The 26539-nt window shown below is 35.0% G+C and overlaps 1 protein-coding gene across 1 annotated transcript; it reads right to left on the reverse strand.

The window, feature by feature from the left end:
- Positions 1 to 21454: 21454 nt before the first annotated feature.
- On the reverse strand, positions 21455 to 23813 carry LOC113336739 (S-adenosylmethionine decarboxylase proenzyme 4-like). The gene has a single exon (XM_026582407.1). The coding sequence runs from the start codon at positions 23497 to 23499 to the stop codon at positions 22381 to 22383; it is 1119 nt and encodes a 372-aa protein (XP_026438192.1). The 5' UTR covers positions 23500 to 23813; the 3' UTR covers positions 21455 to 22380.
- Between the last annotated feature and the right edge of the window lie 2726 nt (positions 23814 to 26539).

A 26539-nucleotide genomic window follows, 5' to 3' on the forward strand; every position in this document is an offset into this window, starting at 1 on the left:
ATATCAGTTTCATCTTCTGCAACTTCTCTGAAATTCTGTATGAAACCCTAAATCTTCAATTAACATATTTACTTGTAATTGAATCCTCATATTAACTTAGAAATCTTCTCCTACGGCTATATTCTTCAAACCCCCTCCTTAATTACTAAGTTCCATTATCAATTCAATCTCAGTTTAACAGAAACCCTAATTCTTGATTCATCACCGATTCATCTTCAAAACTACAATTAACCATCTACCCATTCAATATTTATCCATTAGGAACTCAATTATCATATCAAATTGATCAAACTCAAAAACCAACCTAAACCCCAATATGATTTCTTCAGGTATCATCTCTTCTTCTTTTCCCGAACTCAATAAACCTCAACAGCATCCTCATCTCTCCATCAACATCTTCTAATTCATCTGCTCTAACTCATCGATTGTATCTCTCTCTCAAAACAACTCTCATCACTCGCAGAGGAAGAAGAACAGGGGAAAAGAATAGAAGAAGAAGAAGAAGAAGAAGAAGAAGAAGAAGAAAGAAGATATAACGAGAAAGAAAGAGAAAGAATAAGACCGAATGATCTTATCTGCTCGACTTGGTCTGATAAGGTCAAAGACGAATGATAAAGGTACTCTAAAAAATGATATTGGGAGACCATGACGTCTAAGCCACAAAATGACTATTATGCCCTTCTCATAATTCCGGTGATATCTTCTTCGTACGGTATCCGGTTGACACGTTCGAGCAGTCCATTCCGCATAACTTTCCGAGATCTATCCAACGGTACTAGTTTCATACCTAGATCGTTGTTAGATTAATTTCTAATAATTAACATCTATATTAGCTGATTGAGTTATTATCGGCTAATTCATCACTTGACCGGTCTAATAACGTTGACAAGCTCGAGGGTCCTTACATTTTCCCCACCTTATTCATTTTCGTCCTGAAAAATCAAACCATCATTCTGGTCTTCAAAACTCCCCACCTTATAGAATAATCCTAACTCTCGTCTAAGTGCAAATACAAAAACAAAGCATAAACCTAAATGGTTTTCTACAACTAAAATTTGTAGCTCTATGTTCAACTATGCTGATTTTAAGTTCTATCAAATACATAAGTCTAAGTTTCTACACTAATTCCTATGTTATAAAATACTTGTCTCTAATTACAAGGGAGATTCCTACGAATTTTTCTAAGTGAATTTACATCTACCGGTTTCTAAAGTAATCATAACATACTTCTATGATCAGTCATCTCTGAATACAGTTGCCCTGTCAAGGTTGGCCATTCCCAACAATTCCTTCCTACGAACAGAGAAAACACAACCTTCACTATTCCCCAGTGCTGGATTAACTAATTATTAATTTATTAAAATTAATTAGTCTCTAAAATTTTATCGTAATTGGTGTAAGTGTTATATTTATTTCGTAAAATATATAAATAGTTCACAACATTTTAAACAATTTAGTTATCTAAATTATTATATATTATCTTCAATGTATCTATTTGTTTATTTCATTATGTGACTGGATATAAGTAAATAACCACTAACAATTTGTCATAATCGTTTGGTATTAATATTTTATTATCATTATAACATTTATTTCTTATTTCTTAGGCCGATAAAAGTTAATCGTAATTAAATTTTATATTATTGCTAAATAATCCTTAAGTTGTACTATTAATAAAAATTACATTTTGTTGTTACTATCCTATAATTATTGTAATAATATTTTTATTATTAACATGGATGGTCGAACTCTTATTCTAACTAGTTTTCCAATTATTACTGAGTCCTAAAAGTATTATTAACATTTATGTGATAATAAATTATTGACCCTACATATAAGTCAAGGTGCCTAAAATAAAATAAAAAATATATATATATATATATGACTTTCAAAATTTATCAATAGTACTAATCACTATTTTTTTAGTATTGTATTGTGTACCTGTTCATACTATTTAGATCAATTATTCTCAAATCCATATCAGCTAAATCTATTGGTGTACCCTATTATTTATACTTCATTACAAACAAACAAATCAATCAATCAAATAATTCTTTTAATTATAGATAGTTTTTAGTGATTAAGATTTATCTCGCAACCCAACCCAGTTCTAAACTAATCTATTTCACTAACTAGCACTGGTTATTCCTATCTTTTCCCATGTAAGATCTAATAGTGAGTTCTGATACCAACACTGTAGCGCCCCCTAAGTTAGCAACTGACTAATCCAAGAGATTAGCTAAAAAAAGAGGCACCACAAATCTAATTCAAATACTTAAACATTCAATTGAAAAATCTGCTACAAAACTTATCCCAAAACTAACCCCGCTCAGAATATATATACATGAACTTCTCTCAAATGATACATATACAATATTCAATTGGTTTACAAATACAATTAACAACATAATAAACATAACAGAAGTTAACTAATTAATGGAGTCAACACTTGTGGCTTTCGCTGCGCAACTCTGATCTGTCTCTGAAAACTGAAAGTGGGAATAATTAACATTTAACTTCTAAGTAATCATAAAAAAGATTAAGAAAAACAATAATGTTCTTCCCAGACATTAAATAGTGACCAAGTCACTGAGATACACATACACGAATATGGACAAGCTCTTTCTTCAAACAATGTATACTATGGTTGTGCAATTCCGAACTCGCAAATCCACACTTAATCGTAAATATGGATGTCGACAATTCCGAACTCGCAAACTGTCGACCGATATAAGCATAAAAGCTGAATTCATGTAGATATAAATGTGAAAGAGCATATCCTCACAGAAGTAAACAAACATGTATATGGACAAACTCCTTCTTCAAACAATTTATACTATGGTTGTGCAATTCCGAACTCGCAAATCTATACCTAATCGTAAGTATTGATATCGACAATTCCGAACTCGCAAACTGCCGACCAATATATCATAAATGCTCTAGGTATAAATGTGAAGGAGCGTATCATATATACCACACGTGGAAATTCTTATTTCCCATAAAAATCCATATTAACAACACATTACAAGTCCTTTCCAAACCATGGAAAGATTAACAGAATTATCATAAAACAAGTCAAACAATGCATAGAACGCACAAACAGAAACACATGAGTTTGTTAAACATAAACTTTTGTAAAGGAAAACGATAATGGTTACCAAAGAGTCAAATGTATTCCCACCTCTTTTGATGACAAGCCACGCCTACCTCGAGATCCACGATCCACTGGTTCATCCTTTGAATCGATCGTTGTTAATATAGACTAATCGTTAATCACACAAAAATTCTAAGAATCTAGCCAAAAAGGCTCACACAAGAAGCATACAAATCAATCTAGTAGTTCTAAGCCCATTTATGGTTCTATACCTTTTATTATCCATCTTTAGCATATCAAAGAGTTATTAATTCAATTAGATTGGTTCTATAATCCATTATCTAAGTCTTAAGAATCTCTACAACTCTGTCGAAGGAATCCAAGGCTAAATCAGATTGTAAGGTCCAATACAAGTGAATAGGAAATCTAAACCTAAGCCAAGTCCATCAAACCAGCCCATTACCCTAAGGCCTGGTCCATATGAGTCTATTAACAGTCACTGACGGTCAAACGGGTCAACTAACAGTCAACATCTGGTTAAAAAGTCAAGTTATAGTCAATGGTCAACAGTCAATGGTCAGGGTAAGTCAATTGGTCAAATCAATTCTAAAGTCAATACATAGTCAACGAGTTAGGATTGAGAGTTAACTCAGTCACTAAGACTGATCCAGGTTAAATATACTAAGGTTACTGCACATCCTAATTCACCATAAGGTGCAATACCATAACACAAACTAAAACTCTAAAACAACTTCTTCAGTACAATTTCAATTTCAATTCAGTTATACTAAACAAACTCAATACAATTATACTAAATAACTTTGAATTCCAATTCCAATCAGGAAATCCCTACCTGCAATTGCAGCTTTTCCCAAGATTTCCTTCCAGCACTAACAACAGATTCAACTTGGTTCAATCACAATACACTTCAACTCAACCATACAACCATTATCAGTACCACCAACTCCCATCAGACTGCAATGACCACACCGGACTACCTAATACATCCATGTTCACCATTCTAAATCTCTTGAGTAACAACACCACCAGCTCAGGCAACTCATAACTCACATACAATAATTTAACTCCAAAATAGACATCAACTTCTACCTCCGGACATATTATCCTCAAATGCAACTCAATCAAACTACCACTACTACAGATTCATCCAACTGTCACCATCATTAGATTATACTTGCACAACCAAGTTCAGTTCCAACTACGTAACCAGTTTAACTCTAACTCCATCTGCAACTCTAAGTCCGACAACCCTGCCTTAACCTCATTTCAATTTCATTATCAACCCAACCTCTCTGTAACTCAAGATATAACTATCTTCAATCATACATAGCTCAAATCCCAATTACATTCAACCTGCACTCACTTCTCTAAAACACCACCTGTTCTGACTAACAACATTCAGCCATAATAGTATCACCACCAGTTACATCTTCATAGGGAAACACTCAAATCATCTCCTAGACATACATCTACTTTTGTCCATTCCATGCTCAACAATGTTAAATCTTCAAACCATAACAAACTCCATTCACAATATACTGAGAAGCTTATAAACACAATGATTGTAATTGAACTAATCTTTACTGAAATTAACAATTACCTCAAATATGTATTTCTCTGGCAATTGGATTCAAATCCTTCTTCACTTAACTCAGTTTATCAACTCACCTCAAGATTAACCACAACATCCCTCGATCCTCATCACCATCTTTAATCACTTCCTTAGATATCAATTTCATCTTTTGCAACTTCTCTGAAATTCTGTATGAAACCTTAAATCTTCAATTAACATATTTACTTGTAATTGAATCCTCATATTAACTTAGAAATCTTCTCCTACGGCTATATACTTCAAACCCTCTCCTTAATTACTAAGTTCCATTATCAATTCAATCTCAGTTCAACAGAAACCCTAATTCTTGATTCATCACCGATTCATCTTCAAAACTACAATTAACCATCTACCCATTCAATATTCATCCATCAGGAACTCAATTATCATATCAAATTGATCAAACTCAAAAACCAACCTAAACCCCAATCTGATTTCTTCAGATATCATCTCTTCTTCTTTTCCCGGACTCAATAAACCTCAACAACATCCTCATCTCTCCATCAACATCTTCTAATTCATCTGCTCTAACTCATCGATTGTATCTCTCTCTCAAAACAACTCTCATCACTCCCAGAGGAAGATGAACAGGGGAAAAGAATAGAAGAAGAAGAAGAAGAAGAAGAAGAAGAAGAAGAAGAAGAAGAAAGAAGATATAACGAGAAAGAAAGAGAAAGAATAAAACCGAATGATCTTATCTGCTCGACTTGGTATGATAAGGTCAAAGACAAATGACAAAGGTACTCTACAAAATGATATGGGGAGACCATGCCGGCTAAGCCTCAAAATGACTATTCTGCCCTTCTCATAATTCCGATGATATCTTCTTCGTACGGTATCCGATTGACACGTTCGAGCAGTCCATTCCGCATAACTTTCCGAGATCTATCCATTGGTACTATTTTCATACCTAGATCGTTGTTAGATTAATTTCTAATAATTGACATCTATATTAGCTGATTGAGTTATTATCGTCTAATTCATCACTTGACCGGTCTAATAACGTTGACGAGCTCGAGGGTCCTTACAACTGCATTCGTTGATTTGGACCCTTTTTGGACGGGAATCACTTCATATGCTTAGTACTATTTAGAGTTGGTAATCTATTTTACATTATTATTGTGATTTTTGTTAGTTTTTCTAAAATCAGAAATCAATAGCTAAATAATGAGTGTGATTTTTCATTAAACTATTAGAAGTTGGACCTTGGAAGAGAAGTTGAGTTGGTCCATTGATTCTTACGCAAATATAAGATCTTCCAATAAAGACATATCAATGTATTTTCTTGATTATATCTTCTTTGACGGGAAGCACTTCATAAGTTGTGCGCTATTTAGAATTGGCAATCTATTTTATATTAAAAAAATTTTAGTGCCTTCAATATCAAATATTGATACAACTGTATAACAAGTATGATTTTTCATTTAACCAATAATACTAATATTGACAATGTAATGAACTACTTAATGATTTCAAAGGTTGACATAATTTTTCAAAAGTATTTTCATTAAAATGATTTCTTAATCTCCAACACTCTAAACAATGCGTAATTGGTGAATAATTTGGTTCCAACTGTTAATCTACTAAATAATAATTGGTGTTTTCATTATACACTATATATTTATTAATTGGGACTCCTTCTTGGACGGGTGAATACTTTGGTTTCAGGTGTTAAACTACAAAATGATAATGGGTGTTTTCATTATGCACTACGATTGTTAACTAAGACCCTTTCTTGGACGGTACGGAGTGAATCCCCGCCTCATTAATTTGGGATCAATTCTCATCGTACCAGATGCGTACACGAAGACTAACAAAAAAAATCTAATTATGCTTTAATATATATAGTTTATATTATTTTATTTTAGAGATTAGTTAAATCTATTTATTTTATTTGTAAAATTATTATTGTTTTGTTAGATTGCTTGAAATTAATTTTCAAAACTACGTGAGATGTTTAGATTATAATAGGGATACATATTTGATTATTAGAAAGTTTTAAATGTTAATTGTCAATCTGTTGGATAGTAGTTCTATAATAGGTTATAAGAACTCTTATTTTATTGGGATGGGTGTGGGGAGAAGCCCCTCCTTAGTGGACATGACCAATGGTGTAAGAGATTCCAGTAATCCTGGTGCGTAGCACGGGTCTCAAACTAGTGAAACTTAAAATGAATGGTACTTAGGATAATTGGGGATATGATTTATGAGGATAGGAAATAGGAAAACTGGGGATGAGAAATAGGGAAAACCAACAATAATTATGTGAGAGTATTAGAAAGTACAACCTCTAGGCATCACCACAGCACTTACAGCGAAGACCTGGGCCATGCGCATAGCCTCTAAAACGACGACGGAATGAGGATGGTCAAAAGTCCAATTTGAAACGGATTCGGAAAATTTAATGAGATTTATAACCTCAGATACAGACCTCCCTTGGTATATATCTAACCTGGTTGCAGAGATCAAACAAAGGCTCACCCAAATCCAGTAACACACTGTTAGCCACGTCTACAGAGAAGCAAATCAAGCAGCAGATGGTTTAGCAAACCGAGTAGCGGATGATTGCTCCATATGGAGATTCACGACAGCAGTATGGGAACATACAATTCGCAATCTATCAGTTCTATTGTAATAGCAGACTCTATGAATATTACGTATCCCGTGTAATTTCAGTCTAATCTAATAAATTTCATGCTGAGAAGAAGAAGAAAATAAAATAAAATACTCTTTCATTAATTTTAGCCCCACATGATTAGCTTTCGTACTTTGCCACGATTCATTTACTTCTCCCACTCGACCCTTAAGGCCTTAAGAGCAGAAAAATAAAAAGAAGAAAAAAAACCTCGGAATTTCAGAACCCTGTGTGATTTGATCGATATTCTCAAAATTAATTCTGCACAATCACGATCTCAATAGGTATGATTAGGGTTGCACAATGGGTAGGATGGGTAGGATATGGCCTATTTCGCCACTCTACCCGCTGAATGGCGGGTAAGAAATATTATACCCGCCACCCTACCCACCATTAAACGGGTAAGACCCTACCCGACCCAACAAATGGCGGGTCGGGTAGGATAGGGTGGCGGGTATAACCGTTTTTTTTTGTTTTTTTTTTTTTCCTTTTTTTGATATTCTGGTTTCTAACTTGTGGACTTTACATACAAAATCTTTCGAATACACATAAAAATAAAAGCTAGTATATCTACATAAGTACCCAACGGTACTGCCAATCTAAGTAAAAATGAACAAAAGCATCCTGGTAGGCACAAATCCATTTGTAGTCTCAAGAAACAAAAGTTTCGTTCTTTTCAAAATCTGTAGGGGGTAAAGCAGAACCCAACCAACAACACAAAAAAATCTCTAAAGGTTTAAAGCTCTCCCCAGTGGATTGACGTTATGACGAATCCCAGCATAATTCCATGTTCTTCATGTAAACTTGGTCTTCATTAGTCATCCACGATTATAGGAAAGCTTTAATTACCTCCGCTCTTTGTTGGTTTAGTCCTCCACTGGTTGCAATAAGCATAGAGTCATTCGACTTGCGCTCACTTACAGCACCTAGAAAAATGTGGAACAATAACAACTAATTCTTATTAAATATGCTCCGTTAGATGTATCACATGGTAGTCCAACAAAATAATTTCAATGATTATCATCTACTAATCAGTGTTTTGTCCATTAATGATTAAATTACTATGCAACAAAAAATAATTTCCAGCACCAAGTTCTAAAGCAACAACTCCGTCAAAGTCAGATGAAGAGAACATACTATGCAACAAGAAATCAGCCAAAACAAGTTCTTCTTTCCACACCTAAGAGGAAGAAATATGTGAGAGAATTAAGGCATTAATTAACTACAAAGAATCAGTGTAACTCATGCATTACCTACAGTCCAACACTTGGAATTGATAATGTGATACTATCTTGGATAGTCATTCTAATAATATTCGACTGTCCTGCACACACTGTACTATATAAGAAATTTGTTTTAAAGAAAAGATCAATACCATTCCAAGTAATTTGACAGTCGTGCATTAAAACTAGAGCTTTAGCAATATGCCGATTCACTGTTTGGGGATCAAACAATGTAGGAGATACATATACATATAAAAATCCATGGAAAACCTTAAAAGGACTTACTAGTACGTCTAGGTAGAACGATATCACCATCTTCATCTAAATTCATCATTTGACATGGCAATTTTTCTTCAACATTTACAACAACAGTTTTGTATCTTCACCTCTGCATCAAATACTACATCATCAAATAAATTACAAAGTTAATTACTAGTAACAAAATACAACACACTTTGCGTACCATTGATACCAATAAATATTCTCAAGTACTTATTTTGCTAAGCTGCGAACAACACTGCTTAAAACAATGAAACAAAATAATGTAGCATAGCTATTGATAAAGAGTGAATAACTTGCAATTCAATTGAAACCCATTTTTGATAACACCAAATAAATACATTCTAATCGACTACATAGCAATTCAAAGATGAATAATTTGCAATTCAATTGAAACCCACTTACTAGAATACATCAAATAAACCATCCTAATTAAAAATGCACAATTTGCAATTCAATTGAAACCCAAATAATAGAAAACACCCCTAAGAACAAATATTTATTTTCTCACTATAAGCCATCACTGATAGAAGTAGTTACCTGGAAGCTAGTGGTTTAACATGGAGAAGCATCATGAAGTACCATTCAACACCAACAACAGATTTAGGACTCTTTTTTTTTTTCATATTGCTTGACCCAGTTGTTAATTGCTTTTCATTACCTTTAAGAAAAGAAAATCCAGAAAGTCATCCCTCAACATTTACAACAATAATATGAAAAACTAAATTCCTTTGAGAATTTTCATCAATCAGTTAACATGCATGTTAAGTTTTCATAAAATCTCATTTATTTAGGAATTAGGGTTTGATTTCATAGCACAAAGAGTAAAATCATGAGCGCGACTTGATGATTCGGACTAGTTTTTCTTCTTTTTCTAAAATCAAACATGCAGAGGATGAAATCAATCAAAATCCTCACAAAATAATCAAACCTGAATTTACCTTTTGAAATTCCTCTTTAGACAGAGATGGAGCAAGAACAGTAGAAAGGGTTTCTTCAAAAGATCCAACTGAATGAGTTCTCCACTTCTAGATTTGAAAATGAGTTTGATTTGGGAAGAAGGCTATTCTCTGTTCGAACTTAGATATGGTTTTGGGAGAAGAAGAAAGAAGAGAAAACAGATAAGGAAGAGAGAAAATAAACAACTTCATTTATTACCCCTAATATGTTTCGGAATAACGAAAAAATACAAAAAGAAAAAAAAACAACGCAAGGATAATTAAGTCATTTCGTAATTAATGGGTAGACGGGTAGGGTAGGTTAATTTCGAGCTTTACCCGCCACCCTACCCGTCTGACGGTGGGTAAGAAATTTTTTACCCGTTATCCTACCCATCAAACAGCGGGTAGGGTAGGATACAGGTAGAACAGGGACGGATAGGATAGAAATGGCGGATATGGGTAGGGTATGTGCACCCCTGACCTGAAGATCATAAAAACAAGAAAATCAATACAAGAGAGGCCTGTGAAACTCCAAGCTATAGATCTGAAACTCCAAGCTGTAGATCTCAAAGCCTGCAACCAAATAAAAACAAACTTACAAGCATCATAAACCACATAAGTATAACAAAAATCAGTTAAAACAAGCATCACACAAACTAAAACCATACTTGTTCAATGAAGTTTGCGAGCTAGCTGCAACTATAGACCCAACAATGAACAGATTTTCTCCAACAGATTAGTAGAGGCGGCGATGAGAAACTGGTTAGAGTTGTTAAGAACAAGATTGATTTACTTCTAGGTATCCCCAAACTAAAACCATAGTAGTATTTAACCTAGTTTAATTGGGGGCCTCTCACTACAAGACAAAAATGATGTTAAAACCTAATTTTGGGAACCCTTTACCAAACAAAAACTAAATGGCTAAACTACCCTTGAATGATCTTAGACCAACAGGGAGTTCGTCTCTGAGGCAACATCAAAATGCACAACAAGTGCTTGTATGAAGGCATGAACCAGTTTTGCTGCCAGGTTTTATCTCTGAATCAGTAGCTATGCCAAGCTACTTCATACTGACAAGCTCAGGTCCGAGCAGTGCTATCAATGGTCCATGAGAGAGTTTCATAGTCGAGAAGAAAGGGGCAGTTAGGCTACATGTAGCTCGATTGGTTAGCTGATTTGGGTTCTTTCAGTTCATGTTCCGTCTAGTTAAGGGATGTTATACAAGTGATTACAAGTGAAGGTCTTATTGCCACTACACCAGGTCCGAATGCCAAACTAAAACCCTAGTGGTATTTAACCTAGTTTAATTGGGGGGCCTAAAAAACAATTAGGGGTCTCTCACTACAGGACAAAAAAGATGTTAAAACCTAATTTTCGGAACCCTTTAACCAAATTTTTGTTAAATGGCTAAACTACCCTTAAATAATTAGTGTTAATAATTTGTTAAGTTAAGTAAATTAGTAATGTTAGGTAAAAATCAGATTTAAGGTTAACATTTTGGGGGAAAAGAAAGTTGTGTTTTTGTGTTTTGAGAAGAAGAAGATGAGTTTTTGGAAATGAGTGATTCAAGTGGAGGAAATAATGTTGGTGAAGTTTCAAATAAAAAACATGATTGTGTTGATGGTGAGATTATCTTACATTCCCATTTGGATTGGATGTATGATGAAGACATGTTAGTAGATGAAGCTCAAAATGAGGATGCTAATGAAGATCATATTGCTCAAGATGAAATAACCAACCCTCAAAATGAAGAACCCGAAGCTCAAAACAATCAGGTAAACATCTTATACCCTTCGATTTGTCTGTTTGTTGCTCCAAGTGGTCGAATCATCCACACTGTGAAACAGCTCAGTGTAAGAGTCGTCATTTTCGTGGGATGTATACCCGAATGACTCTTTACGGTCGTCAGTATATCGGCACTAACAATGACGACTAAAACCTGCAACTTTTCCAGGTCATGAAAAATCGTTATGGTAGTGTGATAAACATTGACGACCCTTTTATCTAGGTCACTTAGAATCGTTATGTTGTTTTGTTAACACCCAGACGACTCTAAAACCAGAACTCTCTGTTTAAAAAATTTAATGGGTCGTCGTTTGGTTATTCATGTGCAATAACAACCCTAACCAACCATTAACAATTTTTGTGAAAGTCGTTAGGGCTCGATAGTTTAATCACTTAGGACTCTTTCCATGGAATGTCATAATTTTTGATTTCATAGAATCATTTCATTGAATTATAAAAGGCGTACATCTTGCATAGCGTTGCATTGAAGGAAAAGAAGAAAAAAATAGATAATTACGGTTCATTAAACACTTAATAAAAAAGGTTGTAATTATATCTAGTGCCTTCCAAGATACGGTAGCAATCTTCGATCTCAAAAATTTTCCCACGGATAGTCTCATATCGAGCGTACGCCATCCCCAACTAAGAACGCAAAACATAAATAATTTAGTAAGTTAGTATCATTCAAAACTTTGGATTGCATAGATATGCATGTGTTTAAATACTAACCCTTCTAACACTTAACATATCGGGTTCGGCTTCCCTCAAGGCTTTCAATTCTTTTTTGAAAGCTTCGCATTCTTTGAATATTTCCTCGAACCTTTCTTGACGAGTTTCAAAGACCTTGAGTTATAATTTCCGTCTAACGCCACAAACGGTTCCACCAAGTTCGGATGTTTGATCAATGTCATTTCCTAGATACTCAAAGTGTTCTTTGAGAGTCAACCAAGCTTTAGCAATGACAGAATCCTTATCGTAAGTGTAGGGAGTATCCATGGTTTCTTCTCTTCACTTTTTGGATTAGATACTGTTAGAGCATTTCTCGGTCGAACTCGCATGCGTTGCTACCTCAAGCATGTTTGTCAATATTAGTGATCGAAACTATAAGTCTTGATTTCTAGTATACTATAGCTAAGGTCTCGGACTAGGATAGAAAGTGTAGTTGAGCTCAAGAACTCCATGGAAATCATCATACAAAACGAAGGACTACTGAAGGAACCGATGTAACTTCATCGACTAAAATGTATGTGGATACTTGAACTTATCTATCACTCAAAAGCCTATTTATCTCCTATCTTGAGACAAAGTCGTTTTTCTATATAGACTTAGACTATACACATTTGGTATTTCGAGCCGAGTTTATCTCGCCTATCTATTTCCCGAAATATGTTGGTAAGCTTTCTCTTTAGCCAAATTCATCTTTACCTAGTGACTTATGTCATGTTATGTTTCAATCACTTTGAAAATTTCTCTGACGAAAAATGGTTTGTGAATAACAACTATATAACGTCCTCTGAAAATGTTTCAATGATTGAAATGAGAGTTTAGATTACATAACCATTGGTAGGATATAAGCATTGTTGTGGAAACACATATATGTGTAAGTCCTTATTCCTTGAACCAAAGTTTGCGAACTTTGTTGATCTAGAGAACTGGAATGTGGCGTGAGCCAAGTCCACGAACTGGCGGAAGTTCTCGTCCCGAGAATTTCTGCTGGAGTTTGTGAACTCCTTCCAGGAACTTAAGTCCGTGAACTTGAGTTGGTTATATCTAAAAACGATTGTTCTTGAACTCATGTTTAAATAAGCTAAGGAATGCTTTTGCAAACCGTGGCTATAAAGTTCATGAACCGATTCTAGTGAATCAAATAGTTTTTGCTTCGATTGTGTCTTGTGTAGTTACATAAAGATCTAAGAAATTGAACAACTCTCTAACTTGTTCATTTGAGTCATTTGTAATAGTTATGGTGAAGAAGAATATGGTTGATATGAAATTTCTCATATGGCTAACCATTTGGTTAATTATTATTGAACCAACAAATGTACATGTTTGGGTACGGTTACACAAGCCTAGAAACGTGCATTTCTTTTGTGTATAACAAGCTAATTTTTCGATCTAACGGTTGAGAAATATTAGCTTGAATCTGATCAGGTTTTCATCTACCGGTGAATGTTGAATGCGTTGTTACCAAGCTAACATTGATTGCAAACCATGATTTGAAAGACTATATAAGGGAGAACTCTAGCAACTGGGAAACCTAATACCCACACCTTCTGTGTGATACTAGTTGTATTAGCTAGAGTCGATTCTCCTTTAACCTTGGGTTTTCTTCTCTAAACCAGGTTAACGACTTAAGGACTTCATTGGGATTGTGAAGCCATACCGATATTACTTTCTCGTAGTTGTGTGATCTGATCTTGCTGTTTCTATCGTACGAGTACAATTGTAATAATTGTCTTGAGATTTCTATCTCTGATAGGCAAGATAAAAAGAAGTCACAAACATCTTCGTCTCATCATTTGTGATTCCGCAATATCTTTTTTCGCTGCGTCGGTTAAGATTATTGTGAGGTGATCAATAATACTAGGCTGTTCTTCAGGAATATAAGTCCGGGTTATTGATTGGTTCCTGTTCACCTTGATTTATCAAAAGACGGAACAAAACTAGTAGGTATATTCGTGGGAGACGGATTTATCTATTACCATAGACTTTTCTGTGTGATACAAATTTGTTTATTAAAGTCTTCGAATTTGGGTCGTAGCAACTCTTAGTTGTGGGTGAGATCAGCTAAAGGAATCAAGTGCGTAGTACCTGCTGGGATCAGAGACGTAAGGAGCGCAATTGTACCTTGGATGAGTGTGAGATTGATTGGGGTTCAACTACAGTACAAATCGAAGTTAATTTGGAGTAGGCTAGTGTCTTTAGCGGCTTAATACAGTGTGTGTTCAATCTGGACTAGGTCCCGGGGTTTTTCTGCATTTGCGGTTTCCTCGTTAACAAAATTCTGGTGTCTGTGTTATTTCTATTTCCGCATTATATTTGTTTATATAATTAAAATATACAGGTTGTGCTTTGTTCAATCAATTAGAATATCCGACCTTTTGGTTGTTGATTTAAATTGATTGATACTTGGATATTGGTCTTTGGTACCATCCAAGTTATCTCTCTTTGATAAAAACTCGCAGATTTCTATTTGCTTGAGTAAAGATCAAATCGAGAGATTGAGATATAAACTCTTTGATATACTTTTTATCTAGATTGAGTCTGACTGTCTAGTTGATTCTCTAGAAAGTATATCGGAGTTTGTCCATACAGATTGCTAAGCGAAATATTGGGTGTGGTTGTTGTACCCCCGCTTTTTCAATTGGTATCAGAGCAGGCAAACACGTTTAAGACCTTACAAGTCTGTGTTTGTAGCGATCTGACTCTGTGGACGATAAAGTCCCTATTAACGCTTCACCAGGTTTAAAAGACAATCGTAGAAGAAGTTCTGATAAACTGGTTATTCTCCAGAAAAAGTTGGATGAACAAATCCGGATCAATTCTGATATTGTTGCTGAAATTGCAATATTTAAGGATTTGAAATCTGTTATAAATCCTTTGATGGATTTGAGTAAATTCAGTTGTTCCTCTCTGAAGAACCGTCATAAGTCAAGTGATCAACAACGATTTTCTGTTGTGAAAACTGATACGACTCAGAACTTCTCAGCCAATCTAAAAGGTGTTGGCCCATGCTTGTTTTGTGATTCCTCCAATCACTTTCAACATGCTTGTGTGTCTTTCCAAAAGAGTCTAAAAGTTGCAAGTCTTCACAAGAAAACTAAACAACTTACTGCTTCTCTAAAAAGACACACAAAACTATCAGGAAACCCTATACAGAAAAATACTGATAGTATGGGAGCTTTTGCTTTAAAATCAACATCACTCTTTCAATGGTTTCTTGACAGTGGATGTAGCAGACATATGACTGGTGATCTCACCTGGTATGTTTCTTCAGATGACTATGAAAACGGACAAGTAAATTTTGGAGATGGGAGTTGCTGCTACATAAGCAAGAAGGGGACGATCAAATTACCTGGCGTACCTTTATAACAAATGAATCCTAATTACAATTCTAAGCTACCTTTAATTAAAATAACCCGAATTGCGATTTATGATTACTGTTCTAATTAAATTTAAAAAGTTTTAATCACATTTAAATCAATAATTACAATTTAAATTAAAAATATGTCGAGCAATCTAGTCCCGAATTGTTCATAGCACTGCATAAAGTATAAAAAGTACAAAAATAAGGGTACAGTTACCCTGGCTTGCTTGTCCTTACTTTGTTCTTCTTTCAATAGGCCACAATGATATGAAAGGATTTAAATTACAAAATATTTAGTTTGTTAAAGTGGAACCCGAACCTGGGACAAACGTAAAATTCCCAAACAATCTCCAAGTTTCATGATCCTGCCAATCCCGGAGAACTAGTGTGAACATGCAGATCAAAGTCATCTGAGTATTCACAAATAATGCGCGCAGACTCATGACAATACAATAAATAGGCTGCGCCTGAAGGGAACGGATTGGTTATGTCGAATCCTTGACTTAGAGTTCTAATACTCTTCCTCGTCTCATCAATCACAATCATTGTCCTTAGCTCATACAATAAGATAAATAATGGACGAAGTATAAAATGTACGAACATGATATGCTATAAGTAACGAATTGAATATATAAAGTATGGATGTATGAACATAGAAGAAACGATTAACTTATATGATTCTCACTCAGATCCCTGTCTCTGAGATTGGGTTTTTCATTATATGGTGGGGATTACCGAAATAGTCGAATGACTTTGAGACTAATATAAGCCTGCGTAGCAGGAGGAACCTCACTTACACTTTCTCTATTTCTATGTCTCTCCCCTCTTCTCTTATCAATGTTCCCCCCCCCCCTTTCACTTGGGAGAGAGGGGTATTTATAGGGTGGTTACATGGGGTTCACTTCTGAAGCCCGTTATAACTTTATCCTCTTGTGTGTTGTGCCGCTTACGCAGAGGTCTTCGTCTTCTTGGTCCTCTCTGCGTGTTCCGTCTGAATATTCAGTGCTATCTGCGCTTCCTCAACAGGCTGACTGACACTTATGCTGTTTGAGGGTATTTAATGCGGGTAGTTGAGATGTCTGTCCGTGGTAGACAGTTGTCCTCTGCCCCTGTCTTGTCTGTGTCAGTCTGACTATCCCCAGCCGTAGATCTTAGATCTTTCTGGGGATAGGATAAAGTGGATCTCGGGTTATCCTTCAGTGGTTCGCAGTGTTATAGTGTTTCCGTCTTCCTCGATCCCCTACAGTTGGATCTGGTGGGTGGCGACGCTATCTTGATAAGGCGTGTCTCTTGGCTGTCCACGTGTGATATCATATCTTGATGTTCTCAGCCGCATGTCCTCCACGTGTGTCTTTGTGGACACGTGGCGGAAGATGAAATGTGTACCTACAACTAGAAAGCTTTTGAATGTCCTTATCATCCATTCCACTTGAGTAGCTGCTCCAGCAATGGAACTAACAATTAGAAATTCAGACGAACATACATTGCACTGAAGGGGGACAAAGATCATCTCCCATCGCATGATACATACAAAATCAAAATAAATTACTACATGTGCATAAGATAAGATGGTGTTACCCAAATAAAGTGAAAACAATAAGTGCATGCACTGGAACAATTCCTTTGGATCGTATTCCAAACAGTAAAGGAACAAAAAATTTGTTTGGTGACAACTATCTTGATTCTTTCAGATAAGATATCTCAAGTCATAAGCAAAGGATCTTCTATTTAATAAATAAACTCCTTTACCTTGTCAGATCAATCTATCCAACAATTACCGAAGTATCATAGTTTAGATTTGCAATCAATCAATATAGATGCAAACAAGAAACTATAAGGTGATTCCGATCTTACACAACTAAACAATCGAATAAATGCGATTCTAGTTGGATCCCAGCTGATCAAGGTTTGTGCACACCCAAAAATATAGAAACCAAATCAGAAATCTTCTTTGTCTTCAAATCTTCTTTAATCTTCAATAAACACCTGCACAACACCACTTGAATATCTTGTGATCAATCACGCACAGAACGAAGTCTGTTAACAATGGATTATCACAAGATGTCTTTGGATCTACAAACAGTTCTAAAGATCCCGTCGACACTTCAATCTAGTTTGAGTAAATCTTAATCAGAAGAGAAGATTCTCAAGAATAAAGAAATTAGGTGCAATCAAAGTTCAACAACCGTTAGTCAATCAAATCAATCGAAAACTAAAATAAACTGCAATTATCTAGTTTTTCACCAACGGTACTCGTAGAGTTTCTTGATCCTGCAAAAGTCTTTAAACGAGTGGTCGTAATATATTTCGCCTAATTAGGGTACTTTCCTCTCCGGATAGACGGCTCCACCAGAAACAACAAAAATATGAAGTTTTCCTGGCTCTTAGGATAGTTTGCTAGAAATGCACACTTGGGTATTTATATACCAAGGATGTTTGGACATCAAGGAATTTCCAAAACCCAACATTCTCAAGATATGCAATAAATGCTCAAAATCGGCTTTCATAATTCCTGGAAATGCTTTGTCCAATATTTCCGAAATATCACTAGAGAATCTCCAATTAGTAAATGCACATTACCAATTTTTATTTCCTAGAGATATGCATTTAATTACTAATTAAAGAATATAAAATTAACAACCTTAATTAAAAGATTCTTAATTTATTTCGGTCCGGGATCTCCTTGAGTTATTAAGGAATATCTTTGAACAATAAAAGATAAGAGTTACTGATCATGTTCAAAAGTATGTTGACATCTTGAAAAAGCGGGGGTCTAACAACCACACCCAATATGTCGTTCGAAAATATGAATAGACAAACTCCAATATACTTTCAAGAGAATCAACTTAGACAGTCAGACTCAATCTACAGAAAAGTATATTAAAGAGTTATATCTCAATTTCTCAATTCAATCTGCAGTCAAACAAATAGGAATTGGCGATACCGATTGAATAAGAGAAATAACTTGGACGATATCACAAACCAATATCCAAGTGTGAATCAATTCAATCAACAACCCAAAGGTCGGATTCAAGAACTGATTGAACTTGACGCACAACCTGTGATATTTCTATTGTATAACAAAATATAATGCGGAAAAGAAATAATACAGACACCAAAATTTTTGTTAACGAGGAAATCACAAATGCAAAAATCCCTGGGACCTAGTCCAGCTTTGAACACCACACTGTATTAAGCCGCTACAGACACTAGCCTACAATTATTGCATTCTTTTTATGATTATTTTCTTTGATTAAAAATGATTTGAGGATTTTTATTAAGCAATTGTGATTTATTTTTATAGAGCATGCTTAGCCTAGGGTTGTTGATGTTCTACGCTTTTGATTACTTTAGTCAACTTCGTTAGGTTAGACTAGGAAGTCTAAAAATATTGAGACATACAAGTATTATTATGAAGACCCGAAAAATCCTAAGAAGTATTGATATCAACGAAGACATCATCCTTCCACTTGAGGTTAATAATACAAGACTTGACTTGTCTCCAATTCTATCACGTTGCTTTCAAGTAATTTAGAATGAAAACATAACATGCAAATTTATATACATGAAACTCTAGTGTTAAAGACTTTATCATCTTATTATGATCAAAGTTTCCAGGAAGAATATACAAGTTGTTTTATAACTTAGGTATAGTGAATTATGAAGTATAATGCTTATCTTTTAAACTTCATGATTGCGACAAAGACATAATCTTTGTTATTTTTTACTAGATTTTGTAGTGAACTCATGATTGATTTCATGCCTAGAAAAATATGTTTAATTACATGAGTTTAAGTAATTATACTTACAAACTTGTTTCGTAGTTGAAAGAAATCTACTGGATTTGTAGTCCAGTTTTTATTGAAGATTTAAGGAAGGACGATCCCTAATTTCTTGGGGAACTAACTAGAACCGATCCTTACCTTTATAGGGAACTAAGGTAGAACCGATCCATACCTTTATAGGGAACTAAGGTATAACCGATCCCTACATACATTGGGAGTCATGGTAGAACCTATCACCATATGCAAAACCGATTTCTGTTATCACATACACTTTAAGATTTGTGTAATTTTGGAAATTGGGTTTGCAAAATGTGAAAATTTAAGATGTCGATATAGTGAGTAATTTGAACATGTGTACAAATCTTATCTTGTATTGTTCAAAAATATTTCTTGATATTTAAAGTGAGATTCCAAACCGAAATGTTTGAGAATATTTTTATTAAGATTTAATAATATATATGTTTTGTTTTTCCATCAAGCGAAACATATCTCTAGAAGATATGTTAGTTAAGTGCTAGATAATATTGAGTTGTATCTAACAGTGATTTCAATATGACAGTTGGATATTGGTTGGAATTAGACAAAGATGAATTTAGGGGTTTATTGCATATCTTGAGAATATTTTCGGCTATAGAAATTCCTTAGTGTCCAATCTACCTTGGTCTATAAGTAGTGAAGTTTGTTCTTCTTACAAACTTATCCTGAGAGCATACACTTCATTTTGGAGGCACTGAAGTATCGAACTCACTGTAGGGGCCTAATATTGAATCTTATGTTTCAAACTTATTATTTATTTTTCGATCGGTAAAAGATTTGATGTTAACGAGTTTCGAACTCAGGTTACTAGTATCATCACCCAATGACTTTACCATTATACTACATTGACATATACAAAATTTATTATGCATTATTTTTTTGATCAGAGTTGGGTCGAGTAATTCAAAACCAAACCATATAATTCATACATTAGGAGTTCTTTTTTTTTAAATATTCATAAATAAAAAAACAAAACAAAAGAAACAAAAACTGAAAAAACTATAGCCGGACTAGTTGAGAGAAGAAGGAAGGACGAAGGAGGTCTCGAAGAAGTCCACCATAGATTTAAATCTCGACATGTTGCATACTTTGCAAGATTATGCGCCAAATGATTAACATCTTGTTCAATAAAACAAAAATTGATTGCACCGCTCTGTTGTGAGAGCGCAATGATATCTTCGATCAATCGTCTAACCCTCCAAAGAGTACCCAAAATTTCTTGATCTAGTATCTTGATCACTTGTTAGCAGTTTTCCTATATTATGATGTTCCCATATTGCATCCTCTTTGATAGCTTTAGAGCCAGCAGAATGACATTTACTTCAGCCAGTAGAGAGTCACTTTGGTAGATGAATGTCGAGGCTATTGCTTGGAATTCAGCATCAGCATTCATACTCAACGAGAGTCGCAAACTTGTGTTCAATGTCACCATCAAAGTTGAGCTTCATAATACCAGCTGGAGGTGTTGAACTTAGCTTATAAATTCTTCACCATGTGAATTTTCACTATGTGACAATTGAGACTTTGTACTTTGTTTAAAACTAATCACAATCGCCGGTAAAAAATATTTAATCGAGTTCAAAAAAGCCTTTAACATTAATGGCGGAGGAAATGGATGCAAGTGAAACTCATAGGGCTCACTAAATTTTCCCGTAATATTGATATTTTGTGGATGAAATTTTATATGAATAAAATAAATTCTGTGGAGCTAATGACATGATTGATATACCAATATTAGTGGGATTGATACTTTTTTTTTGTTTGCTCGGTAAGTAGGAAATATATTAACAAAAAGGATAATTACAAAAGCAGCATCAGCAAGCCACCAAACAGAGGGAGAGGAGGAAAATGAGAAACAAAGGAAACCCAAAATCCGCTCAATCTAAGGAGGTTCAAATAATAACGTTCTCCAGTTAGCAATAACATCCTGGAGAACATAATTGACAAAAATTGAATCGGTCGAAGCCCAATGATAGGAGATGACTTTAATTTCAGTAATCACAGCATCTACAACTCTTCTTTTATCACTGAAGCAACGAGCATTACGTTCTAACCAAACATTCCAACAAATGCTAGCAGGAATACAATTCCAAACAGCTTTATACTAATCCATATATACTAGTGGGATTGATACTATATATATACTAATCCATATATTCAACTGTCAAGATTACTTTGCTTTGTATGTACTAGAATCCCCTCAACTCCTGGTATCGCCTTACCTTTACAAATCATGGCTAACGGGATAAAAAATGGACTTGGGCCCAGGACTGCAAAGGTCCCATCTCTGTCACTGCTAGTTAATATGTGCCATTGCAAAACCCAGTTAAGCCAGATGACTATCTGGATAGACAAGTGAAAAATACAAAGACGAAGACATTGAGAAGACATGCCGGAGATTTGTTCGTTTTTTTTCTTCTTCTTTTCTCTCCGAAGTATTAAGATTTGTTCGTGATAATGTACCCATTTTGGAACACAAATTTAGAGATAAGAAGACGCTAATTTACCGATAAAATCCTAGTCTCAATGGAACAACTCAAATTTCGTAAGCATGCCATTACCTAAGTGGGGTGCAATATCATTACCGAAATCATCCCCACCATCAAATACCCCTCTCTCTCACTCTCTCCCGAGCCCCAATTACTTCTCTCTCCAAGGAGACCACATATGCATTTGTTTAAGCACACATATGCCATGTATATCTGCTACTAACTTCACCTACCATTCGAACATTCATGTATGATGATCCATGCATGCATATATATTTCCAGCTCCTCTACATCTGTGCCCATGCATGCATGCATGATTCATCGTACAAATAGAATTTATGTTGTCTAACACACACAATGGCTGCTAAAACGTTAAACACTATAACGGTGAAATCATTTACGACTCGAGGCCGTAAACGTTTGAAAAACAACAGAAGCGAAACCTGGGAACTTGTCGAATGAAGAGGTTGTACAATTCAGTCCAAGTGATTCAACTGAATCAGAAACATGTCTCCATAGTAAATCTTGGGACGACTTTGTTACCTTATTTGAAGTAGATGTTATTGATACAGACATCGTGGATGGCCGGAAAACTTGAACCACTTTCCTTAAAGTATTGCCAATATCTGTACAGCTATCGTTGTACTTCTTTCGGGACGATGGAGATTGTAACCCAATACCTTCAAAGCTTGCATAACTAAAACCATCTTCAGGTGTGACATGAATTGTAGAATAATTTTCACCATCTATACCATTCATTGAATACCCACAAGGATCAAACCCAAAATCACAAATTATTGACTTCGGATTAATATTTCTTATACCAGTAATTTCAGTCATCTCGTTTCCAACTACTTCCCCACAGTTATCATCTCCGGGTCGCCGGAAAAACTTACGTGTCAAAACTCTGTCAAGCTCGGTCATGCAAACCTCTACAGTAACCACCTCATCATCATCAATATCATCCTCATGTATGGTCATCATGTTATCATGATCAATACCATCACTTGCCGTATAAACATGCCATGAATGAGAAGAAGATTTCTTGGTTTTCTTTGACGGAGGAGGCATAATTGAAGCTTTTCTAAAGCAAAGATTTGCAGGTAAATTATTTTCCAAGTAAATAATCTCCTCTCTAAAACTAGTGTGAGGGAAAAGCTGACTCTTGGGAAAAATAAAATTACCGCGGGTGTACCTACACCCTATCACAGTGAGACCCATCTGATGAGCGTGAGATAGAAATAGAGGGACAGATTTCAATAATTGGGTGGTCCCACATGTTTTGATGATGATCTTTGTCGGATAAACAAAAAGACTTGACTCCGATAAAACGTATGAATCGAAAAAACGGTTGCCAACTGCAGAAACAACGGTACATTGAACAGCATCTAAGATTTCTTCAAGTGACTGAAAATTGAGATTCCGGAAACCGTTTCTTAGTGTCTTTGGATCATCTCCTGTGAATTGGAGTTCTAAACGTTTTTCAAAACCTTCAAAACCCGATACAGCCATGGATTCTAGATAGATAGATAGATAAAGAGAGTGAGTGAGTAGGAGATTGGCTTATTACTTGATGGGTAGAGCAATGAGCTGTGGTATGGTTCTGAGAGAGCAGGAGATAGGGCTAGGATGGGCATGGTTTGGTAGTGAGAACGAGAATGCAATTTATAGGAGGAGAGAATTGGTGAATGTAAGTAAGTGAGATAGAGAATGGGGAGGGCATGCGTGTGAGGCAACCAGAGAGAATGATCGCAGGCATAATTAGTGAAGGAGATGCATGATAATGCGTGAAATTTTGTAGTTATTGTGCAGTTGAGGTTGTGATGACTAGTGAGATGTTTATGTCATACGGAAAGACAACAACCGTAGAGAAATGGAAAATTAAGGCCATGCGCATATAGCTAGTGGGGTAGTAAGGTTTTTTTCTTTTGTGTATTCAAGTTATTTATTTCAGTTATTATTCGGAAATGTTATTCACTTCCCTACCTGCTCTCTCCAATCCAAACTCCCATCTCTATCTCACTTACTTACAAGAAATCAGGGAGATTAATATTATTAGATAAATAGTATTGTTACAGGAAACCAGTTGGAAGCTGAACAAGCTAAGCCCCAATAACGTACTACTAAATTAGTTGAACAGGTTATCGTGCTAGTCTACCAGCGAGCATCATGAGGGAATCAACTAAGGGATCCGAACAAGATAGGGGAGCTGATTATGGCTCAAAACGGGCAAATTAACTCTATCTTCCATATCAAATTATGAATATTGCTCTATCGGTGACTCGAACCTTGGACATCCTGGAACCCATCAACCTTTGAGGAACGGGAATGACTAGCTGAACTAGCTACCCGTTTTTTCTAATATACATTTTTTTTTATTTATAGATTTGATAAATTTAAATAATCGTCGGAATTAATAATACATCATTAACAATTAACAGAGCTATCTAATACAAGATGGAGTTGATTAGCTTTTCTAATATTATAATGGAGTTTTTGAGTAATACAGAGAGAGGGAGTAATATTCCAATTGAGATTAAAGTCGTTAAATTTCGTTTTTTTAGGTTTTTCTTTATTTGAAGCATGCATATATTAAAAAAGAAACTAAATTGTTATTATACGAGGGGATGTGATTCCCCTGGAATCGCTTAATAGAATATGGTTAAGAAAATCCGGGTTCGACCGGTCCCATATTGAGGTCGAGTAGTTTCCAGCTTGGCTACCGTCCACCGCATAGTTCGCTAGACCATCTGCTGCTTGGTTTCCTTCTCTGTAATTGTGCTGAATAGCACAACATGAAATTCGCCTTTCTAATTAATTTATGTGTCGTAATATTTATAGTTCTGTGGACCTAATAAAAACCAAGAAAATTGGGATAAGATTTATCTATCTTATTCGTTTCTTTCAAAATAGATAAATGTTGTTTTCCCATTTTGATTATATACCAGACTTTCACAATTACCTTCTATACTGAAATTTCCAAAATACTCTTCCTTTGTCCATGATCCTGCTTAAAGTAGTCCGCTTCTGTTTCTTGCAGGTTTGTGTCGAATTTGGTCCTGCTCTTCCTCTTTCAGAGGTACTTGCATTATCTCTTCGTATTAGTTCAAAACTTGAAGGTTTATTTTCTGCATCAACATTTATCTTATGGTTATTTTTGTCTGGAGCTTCCACAATGCATTCTTTTCTTTTGTGTGTGTGTCTTGTTTAGGGACCTTTTTAATAGTTTTTTTCTGAGACCAGAACCGTAAATGACTCTGAGTTTCTAAAGCTAGTTCCTTGAGAATTTTTCCATTTCTTGAACGGCTTTTGTACGTCTCTCTTTCCATATATACCACATTTTGGTTAAAGCTTGGTTTAAGTTATATGTATAGGTATTCCATTTCACAGTTTTGTATCCAATTCCTGCAAATATAAAAGAAAATTAATAGAAGTGCTCAGCTGCACTTGCAGAAGATTTAGAGATAGTTCCCAAATTACTTTGGGGCAATGCTAGAAAGAATTTTCTAATTTTTCTTCATACTCACCACAGAAGGTATAAAGTGGTGAAACATCTTTGACAATCTCATAAAGTTTAGAATTAATTGATAAAGCATTTTGAAGAGATTTCCGGAGGAAAAGTTTAATTCTTTGAGATACTCCTAAATTCCATAAGGATTTTCAGAGTCGTCCATTTTAAATTAGAGAATTTGATTCCTAATTTATTTAATTTTTCATACATTGATTTAATCGTGAATTCTCATTGAGTGGTTAAATTTCATTTAAGTTTATCTTTCTTAAGAATATTATGGTTATCTACAAACAAGTTAATCCTAAAAATTTTATCTGCTACAAATTCAGAAAACAGAGATCTAATGAGGTTAACATTCTTCTTTTTGTTAACTGAATCAATTAGATCATCTACAAGTGTTAGATGAATGTTATTAAGGTTGCAATATAATGCTAGCTTACTACCTAGCCCTGATATCCGATTATCTTCCCAGATACAAATACTTTTGCCATCTCCTATTTCTCAGGTGTTCTTTTGATCATTGATTCCAGACTTTGACTTATGCATTTCAACATCTAAGAACTAAAATCTTAATTTTTAGCTCTCAAATCGGAAGATTTTCTAAAAATTTAGAATTGAGTAAATATTCCCATAGTGAGTTAAGCTCACTAATTAATCTCCAAGCCACATTTGCAAGCATTTCCATATTAAATTTATGATCATCTCTAAATCCAAGACTCCATTTATAAATGGGTTTACAGAGATGAGACCAAGCTTTTGGATAGTATTCTGTGGTTTTTGATTTTATCGCCCCACAAGTTTCTTGGAATGGCATCTATTTTATGTGTGATCTTGTTAGGGATTAAAAAACATCCTATTCGGAATGCAGAGATACTTGGTAGCATTGATTTCTTCAGGACCATTTTACTTGTACTAGGGAGAACTTGGATTTTCCATCCCTAGACTTTGTGTTCCATTTTTTACGGTTATTTAAAAAAATTTGATCTTAGATCTATCTATAAAGATAGGAACACCTAAATAGGAGTCTTTCAAATCTATATG

The sequence above is a fragment of the Papaver somniferum genome, unplaced genomic scaffold (genome assembly GCF_003573695.1).
Source record: "Papaver somniferum cultivar HN1 unplaced genomic scaffold, ASM357369v1 unplaced-scaffold_154, whole genome shotgun sequence".
NCBI lineage: Eukaryota > Viridiplantae > Streptophyta > Magnoliopsida > Ranunculales > Papaveraceae > Papaver > Papaver somniferum.